The following is a 12,555-nucleotide window of genomic DNA, read 5'->3' as shown; positions in this document are numbered from 1 at the left end:
CAACTCTTATTGGTGAAAAATGCTTTCAGACAACTGGCATGTGACCCTGGTGTGCCAGATGTGAAAACATCTAGCATCTCTTCGCGATATGTGCAGGTGGTGTTTCCTTTCAGTCAACGAAACAAAAATAAGTGAAGAGAAGGCATCGGGGGGTATTGTCCACTGTCGCTAGAATTTTATTTCATTATAGCATCACGTTGTGCCATGTAATCTATGCTGAGTGGTATATGAGGAAGACAGGGAGGGCCGCTAGACATTCTACGACATCCTTGAACTTCTCCAGTTTAAAAACCAGAGGCTATAAATGTTTTCTCACGTCTTGGGTCATGGAAGGCTCTCCTTCCCTGCCAGAATGGAATAGTGCACTGGCCATGGTCTCGTCCACCTCTGGTTTGATTAGAGGAGGTTCCACCACAGGACCTCAGTTGTGCCTGGTACATTTGACCCAAGATGCAAAGTCAGAATGCAGAACCCTAACAAAACAAGTCTTCCCAGATATCTAAGGAGGGAGGAAAGAAGCGAGAGAAGACGGGAAGGAAAAGACAAATTTGCACCCAGCTAGCTCAGTCCAGTGAGCATGAGGCTCTTAATCTTAGGGTCCTGGTTTGAGAAGGGATGGAAAATACAGTCGTTTTAATACAAATGCTAAATTTTAGGAAATAAGTCATAATTGCGTGTGAAAGACTACATTTTAAGTGAAATAGTAATACTAATAGCCACTAAGTCCTTCAAAGTGATGTGGACTTTTTGCCTTTAAAATGCAATGTCCTTTGAAAATTTCAGTGTGACTGCAGAAAGTCGAGTCAGATTTGTTTACAAAATCATTGTGAGAGGGAGCATTAGGGGTGGAGCATGGGATTCTTTTTTCTGTTCCCTGCTTATGAAGGCTTGTGTTCTAAAATATTTAAGTCAATGATCATTGTTCGAGTGCTGTAACAAAATACTGTGACATGGGTGACTTACAGCAACAGTCATTTATTTCTCACAGTTTTGGAGGCTGGGAAGCCCAAGATCAAGGTACCAGCAGATTTGGTGTCTGCTAAGGGGCCACCTTCTGCTTCATAGATGGTACCTTCTCCCTGTGTCTTCATGTGAAAGAAGGGACACGAGGTCTCTCTTGGGCCTGTTTAATAAAAGCATGAAGCTCTCGTGATCAAATCACCCCCCAAAGTCCCCACCTCCTAATACAATCCCCTCCGGGGTAAAGATTTCAACATATGAATTTGGGGAAGGAAAAGGATATAAACATTCAGATCATAGCAATAATTTCCGAGTTAAAAATGATTGCAGACTGAAAAAAAGTATTGCCAGTGATGGTGAGTTTCCCAGTTTAACCCACATAAATATAATAATGAACATAGCCTTTCCACGTGTTTGGACCTGGATACTGAAGCCTAACCTGCATTTCAGGTTGTAGACTCGAGGTTGGTGTCCGTGTTTGATGCCAGGGAGCTGGAGCTGGTGATAGCTGGCACCGCGGAAATCGACCTAAATGACTGGCGGAATAACACCGAGTACCGGGGAGGTGAGTGGCCAGAAGCTGTGATGATATAATTATCACAAATAGAACTCGGCACTTTCCAAAAGATTGTTTTGTTGAGGTGAAATTGACGTAACATAAAATTGACTAAAGCGAACAAGTCAATGGCATTTAGTACATTCATAGTGTTGTGCAACCATTACCTCTAGCTACTTGCAGAATATTTTCATCACCCCAAAAGGAAACCCTGTACCCATTAAGCAGTTGCTCTCACTCCTACGCCCCCTTCCCCCAACCCCTGGCAACCATCAATCTGCCTTCTGTCTCAATGGATTTGCCTATTCTGGATATGTCATATAAATAGAATCATACAAAATGTGGTCTTTTGTGTGTGGCTTCTTTGACTTAACCTACTTGAAGTTCATCCATGTTGCATGTAGCATGTTTCATTATTTTATTCCTTTTTATAGCCGAATAACATTCCATTGCATGTATAAATAATTCATCACTTTTTAGCCGGGCGTGGTGGCTCAAGTCTGTAATCCCAGCACTTTGGGAGGCTGAGACAGGCGGATCACGAGGTCAGGAGATCGAGACCATCCTGGCTAACATGGTGAAACCCCGTCTCTACTAAAAAAAAAATACAAAAAACTAGCTGGGCGAGGTGGCGGGCGCCTGTAGTCCCAGCTACTTGGGAGGCTGAGGCAGGAGAATGGCGTAAACCCGGGAGGCGGAGCTTGCAGTGAGCTGAGATCCGGCCACTGCACTCCAGCCTGGGCAACAGAGCAAGACTCCATCTCAAAAAATAATAATAATAATAATAATAATAATAATAATAATAATAATTCATCACTTTTTGAAGACTACAAAAAGCTTGGCCTTACTTCAATACAAAGCAGGAGTTTGTACATGCCTTTCTCCAACTCCCAACCTGAACTTTCCTTCAGGTGACATCATCCTCATATTGGTCGAGTCTCTGGCCTAACTTGGTATAGAGGCTTACAGAGAACATTCCATCCAGGACCCAGCTCCTGAGTGGCATGCGTGCCTCCAGCGAAGGGTGTCTCATTTCCTGCAGAATTGGAGCCCTCTCTGCCTCAATCCTAGTTTGCCACAACACGGTTCTAACCGTGGCCATCACTAAAGCTAATGTCTAACCCCTCCTAACTACTCACCTTGCACACTGCCAGACCTGTCTTCCTGAAACATTGCTTTCATCGGGCCACTTCCCTACCCACAAAACAAGTTCCTTATTACTTCTAGATTTGAAGGGTTTTGTTAGCCTTAAAACTCTTCATTTAAAATACCACAGAGAAGTCCATCAATACAGTAGAGAGTGAGCAAGGGGCATCACCTCAGCCTCCCTCATGTCCCCAGTACACTCAGCCCCACAAAGCCTCTTCTATTATAAAACTGGTATAGTATGAAAACCGCTGTCTGCCTTGCTGGGCATGGTGGCTCCTGGCTTTAATCCCAGCACTTTGGAAGGCCGAGGCAAGCAGATTGTTTGAACTCACAAGTTCAAGACCAGCCTGGTGAAACCCCACCTCTAAAAAAAATACAAATATTAGCCAGGTGTGGTGGCATATGCCTGTAGAACCAGCTACTCAAGAGGCTGAGATAGGAGGTTCCCTTGAACCCAGGAGGCAGAGATTGCAATGAGCCGAGATTGTGCTACTGTTCTCCAGCCTGGGGAAAAAAGCAAGATTCTATCTCAAAAAAAAGTCTCTGCCTGGCTGTTAAGGCCCCATAACACCCCCAGAAATATTCCTTCCTGCCTTCACCAGACACGCCTCTACTCCAGTGGCTTACAGTTGCCTGCATATTTCCTCCTTGTTCTTGTTATTCTTTATTTTTCCTGCCAGGAATGTCCTCCTCCTTCCCTCCACTTGCACAAGCCCTTTGCACACTGCTCGTAGCTTCACTTCCTTTCTGAAGCTTTCCTTGCTTCTACTTTGGCACACATGGATTTCTTCTCTCTCTGAATGCCTCTTGCATTTGCAGTCAATGGCAAATCATTTAATTGATATATCCAAGCATGGTCTCCCCAGTTTACTGTGAGAGGGACCCAGTACTTAATCCATGGGCCCAGCATGTATCCACCCAGGGCTGGCCTGAGAGCAGCTGCTCAAGGGGAGAGCCTGGGATCTCCCGTTCACCAAACTGGCTGTTCACCTCCAGCCTAGACTGGTAAGTCCTAGACTTTCCCATGGTATGTGGTTGCCAAGAGCTAAGACAGCAGAACAAAGGAAACATGATGCAATATTGTGTTCATGGGCCCTTTGGTCTCTACCAGGCCCTTCTATTCCTTATCTACACCTATATCAGGCAGGGGCATTTTAAGTGGAGTCCCAGTTGTTTAAATAGAAAGCAGACATCTCTGAGAACATCCCTCAGAACATAAAGTCCTTTTATAAAATGACTATTTTCTAAATCTACTCTTGTTCTAAAACTTGACCTAGTTGCACAAATTGTTTTAGACCTCTCTAAAGGCCATCACGAGAGAAATCAGATCAAAAACCGCGACTCCGTTCCTATCATACCTGATATGTTTGATCTGTCTCCCCCTCCTCACCCCTTCCTCTTTTCTCCGCATCCTGTCTTCCTCCCTCCCTTTGCCTCGTGCAGGTTACCACGATGGGCATCTTGTGATCCGCTGGTTCTGGGCCGCAGTGGAGCGCTTCAATAATGAGCAGAGGCTGAGATTACTGCAGTTTGTCACGGGAACATCCAGCGTGCCCTACGAAGGCTTCGCAGCCCTCCGTGGGAGCAATGGGCTTCGGCGCTTCTGCATAGAGAAATGGGGGAAAATTACCTCTCTCCCCAGGTACAGAGCTCCTGCCAGCCTTCGGGGAAACCTGCTGAAGAGGGCAAAGTATACTTTGCTATTTGATTTTGAGTGACCATCCTTTGGGATGGAATTCTTTCCGGTCACCCAAAGTATTGTCATGACAGTTATTAGGGAAAGGTGAAGGTGAGGTAGCTGTGAGACTTGGATTGAAACTATATTATTCTTAGGGAGGTTTTGATGACTGATGGTATTTCAGCTGTAATATCTTGGTCCAAGTGTCAGTCGTGGGATGCTCTCACAGCCCAACCTAATTTAAAGATGAATGTCTCACACAGGAGAGGGCAGAGGCAAGGACATTAATATAAAAAAGCTGGAACCTGGAAGTAACCCCTCAAGCATCGTATCGGTACTTCTGCAGCGTATCTCTTAATACTTCATAGGATCATTATATATGCGTGATGTGTCGGATTTTTCCTACCAAGTTTTAAAACATGTGGGGATGAGACCACATGTATCTCTGGGTCTCTATGGTGACTTCTATTTAGAAAAAGCACATCTATTGTGGGATAAATGTGGAAAAGGAGACACTGGGGCTCCAGGCAGTTTTACAGAAGAAGTTCCCTGCACTGTGAGTTTTAATCCCAGCACTTCCTGAATCCTTTCTATGCCGCTTTGGGTAGTGCATTCCTAATCAGGAAGCACTGAAGAGACAGTGGTGCATAGCGCTGTAGTGAGAAACACTGCTGCAACAGACAGAAGAAAAGATGGACCCCTATTATCTTTTGTTAATAGGATACGTTCTAATTATAAAGAAGCTTTGCATTGAACTCAGCTCTCTTTCTACATGGCCACCCAGACACTTTTGCTAAATCCTTATTGCAGAAGGATTTACTGGACTATAGCTTTCATCTAGCGTTCCCAGATTTTCCCCGAGGACAATTCACCTGGTGTCAGTCAGCATTCGTGGGCGTGCCCAGCTGGTTAACCACAGCTGAACACCCTGGTGCAGGCTTCAGCCCTGGCTTCACCCACGCCGTTCAGCAGACCCTCAGCTCCAAGGGTCTGTCTTGTTTGCATGGCTCCAGCAATAGCTAAACCTAGTGAATTTAAGTCTGGCAAGAAAAGAAGACTAAAAAGGCAGAATTTCCGTTTGTTACGTTGAATGATAGATTTCAATAATATAGTTATTTGGAAACATCTTGCTTTTATTTTAGAGAAATGCAGCTTGAGTCATCACTGATGATAGCCTACCCCTACAGCATGCGGCTTGAGAAGGGGCTGAGCTACAACCACACACCTGCCCGTGGGAACCGGCAATCTAGGGAGAACACGGCCTGATAGTAACTAATCACAGCACAAGGTAGAATCAGAGGAGCACAGGGTGAAGAGCAGCATGCTGCGAGAGTGTGAAACAGAGACTCCTAATCGAGTTGCCTAGAGAACATGCCACAAAGAAACTGGCATTTAGGGGAACATTGGGAGATGAGGAATAGGGAGAAGGGGCCTTCCAGGCTGAAGCAATAGCACATGCAAGGTCTGAGAGCAGGGAATGGCAGCACATGTTCAGGAAGGTGCGGCCGGCCAGTGCAGAGGGTAAGATGCCCGGAACATCATCACAGGGGATGCAGTTGAGAAAGAGTTTGGTGAGCCACAAACAAAAGACCTTGCTGGCTGGGCGCAGTGGCTCACGCCTATAATCCTAGCACTGTGGGAGGCTAAGGCAGGTGGATTGCTTGAGCCCAGGAGGTCAAGACCAACCTGGGCAACATGACAAGACCTCATCTCTACAAAACATTTAAAAACTTAGCTGGGCATGGTGGCATGCACCCTTAGTCCCAGCTACTTGGGAAGCTGAGGCAGGAGGATCACTTGAGCCCAGGAGGCCGAGGCTGCAGTGAGCTGTGATTGTACCACCATACTCCAGCTGGGCAACAGAGTGAGACCCTGTATCAAATTAAATTAAAAAAAAAAAAAGAAGAAGAAGAAAGAAAAAAGAAGAGACTGTGCTGAGGAGTCTCTATTATTTAAGAAATGGGAGTCATTGCCTCTGTTATCTGGGGTCACAGATTGAATGTAATTTCTGTATTTGCTTTGGAAGTTTTGAAATATACATTAATATTATTAACCCACACAGAGAACTTCTAAGGCAGACACTGGGCTTATGAACATGTTCTTCATATCTGGACCAAGGCACCCCTAAGAGGGCTGCTGCACCACAAGCCCCAGAGATGGTTTCTTGGGGAAGCAGGGACCTCTTCTTGGGACAAGAAGCAAATGCCTCTAAGAGGACACTGATAATAACCCCCTGAATAGTGACCCCTGTCCAGTCTCCCTTGGACAGTGTCTGAAGATCCAAGAACGTAAAAAAATGTCATCTGTGTGTGGATAGAAGGAAAGAACCTCTGACTTCCAGAAACTGTCATTCAGGAAGACCTGGCCTGGCCATGGCAGGTGGCAGGAAGCCCTGAGCAGGCAGGAAGCAAAGCAGACCCCGGGTGGCATGGGCTTCCCAGGTACTGCGAGCCACAGTGCAAGTGGCCTGAATTCTGGGAGAGGCGGCCTTCAGCTCTTTCCTCAGGTCTTCCCTCTGCAGAAAGGAAAGACAACTGGCTTCCCAGATGAGAGTGCCAGACACCGCCACAGCAAAACCCGGTCATAGCCCAGGCTACATAAAACCTTTGTGTCAATCCAAGTCCCTGCCTGCTAAAAGATGTGTGAGGGTCAGGAGAAATGACTTTGAGGGTAGGGGCTTCTGGGATATAATTTCATAGTTGAAGTAGATGAGAGGCAGGACTGTCACTGGAGTTGAGGTCAAGGAACTGGGGGCTTGGGTGTTCACCCTGTCAGCCCTGTGGACTTAGTTGCCACACAGTCTGGTAGGAGGACTTGAAATGGAAAGGAAGACTTAAGCAAAGTGCCAGATAATAATTATAGTAAGTTAGAAGTTCAGAGGGTCAGAAGGAACCAAAGATCTATCTAGATCACTGATTTTCAAGCTTTTTAAACCATAGTCCACAGAAAGAAATGCCTTTTATATCACAACTCAGGACATGTACTCATTTGCACGTATGTGTGTGTATATCTGAAACTCAAGTTCCTCAAAACAGCACTTTACCCTTATTATCTGCAATAAAATCTATTTTCTACTCTATCCTATTTCATTAAAATGAAATGCCAGCCAAAACCTATGGTTTTAAAAATAAATTATCTAAATGACATGAGATTCAAAGGAATGGAAACTGATCAAGGATTGCAAAGTCATGACATGGAATTGACAGCAGGGAGTTTGAAGAATGTCCATCCACGTCACAGCGTGTGGGGCAGTGAGCAGTTTCCACCCATGAGGACTGGAAAGGGGACACTAGGACCTGGAGGCAGCATCTGGAAAGAGCTTAAGGAGGTGGCAAAGTTTCTTTACTTTGAACGAGAGCTCAAAGGAGGACAGAGGAAAGGCTTGGAAGGAAAGAGAAGCACAGAAGCTAGGTCAGAGTCAAAGTAGCACTGGGCAGTGTGGAGACAGAACAAAGGAGAGGGGAGAATCTTTGGGTTTACCTTTGGGGCAGGGACCAGGGATATCAAAGCTATGAGTCATTTAGGCAATTAACTGGCCTAAAAGTTGCAAAGGAAATTCTAATATGAACATGTTTCACTGCAGATGTAAACTGAGCCCAGGCCCAGGGTGGAGTTGGAGGCCTGGTTAAGTTAGTAGTTGGTTTACTCTGTAGCAATGGTTCTCAAGGTGGGGCTAGGGAAGGCGACTTTGCCTTTCTTCCCCCACAGGAGGCAGTTGACAATGTCTGGAGACATTTTTGGTTGAGGGGAAGGGGTGCTACTGGTGTCTATTGAGTAGAAGCCAAGGATGCTGCTAAACATCTCACAATGCACAAAACAACTCCCACAACAAAGAGTTATCCAGTTTGAAAAGTGAATCGTGCCAAGCTGAAAAATGCTGCTCTCTAGTACCTAAGGCCAGAAGAGGACCTACAAAGGAGGCCTGAGGGTGCCATCAGGGAGCTCAGCAGAGAAAATGGCAGCCATTGAGAAACCAAAGAGAAGCCAAGGAGGAAGATGTTCCAGAGGAAGAGCTGTCAAATGCTTTTAAAGAGCTGGAGCAGGAGGGAGTAGAGTATAGGCTTCTGGATTTAGGGATCAAGAGGTTACTGACAAACTTGAAAAAGTAAATTTAGCAGGGAAGAGAGCAAGGCCTATCTGAAGAGAACAAGGCTATAGTTAAGCAGTAGAAGAAGATTGGCATGAAGGGAAGACACAACTTACATAACCGGCTGAACAATTGGCAACAAAGAGGAGTGACTGCTGCCTCTTTTGTGTGTTTCTAGCCAACCTTAAAGTGGTCTCTAGTAGAGAGGAGCAAGACTTTCTTTGGCCCTATGTTGGTTAACATTTCAATCTATAACTTGGAAAAAATAGAGGAGACAGGGAGATCAACTGTGTAGATGACACAGTTAGAAGGATAAACAATACAGGGATTGGCATAACCCAATCCAAAATTATCTCAAAATGCTGGAACCCTAGCTTGACACCAATGGCATGGAATTCGACATAACTGAAAGACCCGTGCGGATCTCCAAAACATCCGTCGTACCAAGTGTGAGAAAAGAGTGAGTCACCTGCCAGTAGGTCACGTGCAAAACCCCAGAGGCTTCAGCTGCCACGAGTATGACACAGTTCCCCAAATCATTATCACAATCATGGTTGCATTAAGAGAATCTTATGTTTAAATGATGATTCACAGGTTACAAAACGCATTTACGTGTGTTCTAGCGTTGATCCTCCCCATAACCCTCTGAGGTGCACGCAGCATATATTATTATCCCCACTTTACAAGTGAGAAAACTGAGGCTCAGGAAGATTAACTGACTTTTCCAGGGTCGTAAAGCTGGTAAGTGGCTAGACTGGGGTCAGCATAGAGGTCTTCCAAGCCCTGGTTTCTTGCTGTCCACTGCCCCACACCACCGGGCAATGCTTGGTTTGGTGCACAGGAATGAGGTAAGCGGCACTCGGTGCTGTCAGAACCACACCTGGAGGATGGCGAGCTCTTAGGAATGCTGAATTGGATCATGATTTGATTGTGTTCGTTCATTCTAGATGACAAACTAAGGGAGTTCACCAAGGCTCTAAATAAATGCAATAAAAACAACTAGTAAGGAAACCGTGGGTGTTCAGACTAGGTGCTATTCACCAATGCTTTCTGTTTACTCCCAGAAATGATCTTTTACAGAATTAATTTGGTTCCAACTAATTTGTAAAGATGATTTTTTTTCTGTAATATTTCCACTCATGAGTGCCAGTTAAAATGACCAGAGGAAGAAAACTACGAAGATGATGCCTGCTCCTATCTCGCCCCTGGCTAATTCAGCTAGTTCCAAAAGCATGCTTGGGATTTCTCTGCCTTACTTCGCCTGTTTAGCCATAGCCCAATGTATGTTCTAGTTTCATTGCAATCTTTTTAACATAGAGAGAAATCACTGTAATCATCCTAGTCAATTTACTGAGTTCCCTTTCACTCAAATATTTACACCTAGATAAAGGATTTCAATTATTTTCTTTTAAAGTAAAGGAAGGCCTGTATGAATCTTAGATAACAGTCTAAGAATTCTGCTAATCTCTATTCATATGTTTCTTCCCAATTATGTCTTTAGGGCCTAAGACCAGACACTCTACTACCTTATGCCTGCCTTTGGAGCTTGAGCGGGGATGGGACAGGGAGGAGGGAGGTAGGGGTTGAGGATAGTTCCCCAAGGACTGCCAGGAGGAGGAATGGGTGCTGGGCAGACGAAAACACCAGCATCCTCCCTAGATTCTCGCTGGGCAGGAAGCCCCACCTTCCCTCTTTCCTCTTCCCATCTTCCTCATTCCCAAAATAATCTCCCCCCATAACCTGAGTGCTGCATCAGCCTGGGCAGTGATCTGATACTCTGATTTATATACTTTAAAACAAAGGTGTGAATAATACACAAGTCCCCTAGGGATCTTGTAATGAAAAGAAGAGTTTAATATCCCAAATAAAACTCTAATGAAGAGAGTTTAGTTTTGTTTGTTTCTTTGTATGTTTGTTTTGTGATTTGATTTGGTTTGATTTTAGAGTGCCCTTTTCTGTGCTGGTTGGTGTCTCAAAACACCATTGCAACACACTACTCTTAGGGAGGAAAAGGCAGGAAATGAACTTTCACCTGCACCCATCCACCTTTCTCCCTACTATGGTACAGGCTCAGCATCAGCCAAAGTTTCTGTAGAAACAAAGAACTACTGGCAGGGAGCAGCTAGTCAGGTGATTCAAGGCTCCACAGCAAGGGATCTATGTCTACTGGGCTTCTTGTACCCACTGCTGGAGACCCACATGAGTCTTCCAGGTCCAGGTGTTAGCCTCTGGCGAGGAAGACATTCCTTGTCTAAGGCAGACACTGGCCATGCAGGAGGAAACACATGAAGCAAACTAGAACCCTGGGTGCCAGGACTCTCCAGGCATCTGGGGAGGACTGGCTCACGTGGGCAGCTTTTCTTGGAAATGTAGCACTTCAGCTTTAGGTTCTGTGGGTTCTACTGGGGTAGAGGAGTCAGACTTGTCTCCAGCGCACACTTGACTTGAATGGAGAACTGGATCTCAGAATTCCAGGCCATCTCAAGTTCCTCTAAATAGATGCATGTGGTTCACAGAGGCTCAGAAATCAGAGCTGGGCAAGAAGACTTAGGAATATAATCCTTCAATACTAATTATATTTCTGCCTCCTACATCGACCACATCAAAATTTATAACGCAATTGCAAATCAGGCTGATACCATAGAGTTTATAATCAGTTTGCTAATGTCATTCTAGTGTAGTTGGTTTGCTTGCAAATGCGAACAACCCATTTTTAGTTATTCCATTCCTTCCACCGGTCTATTCATTCTACAGGAATATGGCTCTTTAGTGTGCAATGTTTTATGGTGGTCCCGAATCACAGTCCTGCTCACTTTTGATTCCTTTTTGAATCACAACTTCAGACAGTCACAGATCCAGAACCAGTTGTATCGAAACAAACACTCTCACCGATCTCTTCTCCCCATTCAGGGCACACACATGCTTCAACCGACTGGATCTTCCACCGTATCCCTCGTACTCCATGTTGTATGAAAAGCTGTTAACAGCAGTAGAGGAAACCAGCACCTTTGGACTTGAGTGAGGACATGGAACCTCGCCTGACATTTTCCTGGCCAGTGACATCACCCTTCCTGGGATGATCCCCTTTTCCCTTTCCCTTAATCAACTCTCCTTTGATTTTGGTATTCCATGATTTTTATTTTCAAACCAAATCAGGATTGACAAAAGCTGTGCATGAAGAACTGCCTTCTTCTAAGATCTAACCTTCAGGCTTCTCTCCTCTGTTTTCAATGAACTGCTAGCCTGTATGCAATATTAAAAAAACAGCTGTCTCAAGGTCTGTGTATATCTCCACATACCTCCATTACTAACAATGAAATATGAATGCAAGTTAAGCTACACTTGACCAAATGGTAATAAATGTTTACTTCCATTTCTATCATTTAAGGGAAAATGTGAGCATTAAGCACTCCAAGCTTTTATATGCCCATGTCTTCTGAGCAGAGCCACCATTTTTTATAATTTCTAACAACCAACTCCAGAATTAGGAGCTGATCAACTCTTTGTTTTCCTCTTTATCTACTTTTCCCTGCGCATAATATCCATCCAAAGGACAACAGTGGCAAAGCTGAAATTTTTATACATTCAACTCATGATTCACATGTGGCATCAGTCCCATCAGCCGGAACTAGCCTAGACACACGGTGCAAATATGACACTCCCAATGATTAACAACAGCAAGAAAACACCTGCTGCTATGCGATGCAATGCATCCCAATGGTTGCGGGGATTGTGGGCTCAACTCAAGAGAAGTTTAGGAGGGAGAGCATTGCTAGTGAATACTCACACCACAAGAAGGACAAACTTGTGCACATGTCCAAGAAAGAAACCTTCTTGATTGATGTAGCATGAAGGATGAGGCTTCAGCCCCCATTGTCTTGTGTAGAATGTGGCAATGCCAACTGGAGAAAGGGAAGAAGGACATATTATCTTGGTTTGAATCCCTGAGTTCTGTACTGTTCTATTTTGTTTAGTCTAGCCACAGTTCTTCATAAAGGAAAACAAAATGTGTAGATGATACCATGACTTTTGTTAAAGCCATGACTTTTGTTTGCTTGGCAGACAAACCCTTCTTTTTTTAAACTTTGATATTGGTTTTTTTCACGTTTTCTTTTTTCCTTTTCC

At 44.7% G+C, this 12,555-nt stretch overlaps 1 protein-coding gene across 1 annotated transcript in view; it reads left to right on the top strand.

Annotated features, from left to right (window-relative positions):
* The window catches only part of HECW1 (HECT, C2 and WW domain containing E3 ubiquitin protein ligase 1), a 252,853-nt gene extending 240,524 nt beyond the window's left edge, over window positions 1-12,329 (top strand). The window contains exons 25-27 of the mRNA XM_007981511.3: window positions 1,411-1,525; window positions 4,109-4,307; window positions 11,341-12,329. Coding sequence (XP_007979702.2) covers window positions 1,411-1,525; window positions 4,109-4,307; window positions 11,341-11,452 — 426 coding nt within the window. The 3' untranslated portion in view covers window positions 11,453-12,329. The remainder of the gene's footprint in view (window positions 1-1,410; window positions 1,526-4,108; window positions 4,308-11,340) is intronic.
* Window positions 12,330-12,555: the final 226 nt, after the last annotated feature.

Source organism: Chlorocebus sabaeus, chromosome 21, assembly GCF_047675955.1.
Source record: "Chlorocebus sabaeus isolate Y175 chromosome 21, mChlSab1.0.hap1, whole genome shotgun sequence".
Lineage (NCBI taxonomy): Eukaryota > Metazoa > Chordata > Mammalia > Primates > Cercopithecidae > Chlorocebus > Chlorocebus sabaeus.
This window is presented reverse-complemented; position numbering and strand designations above follow the sequence as displayed.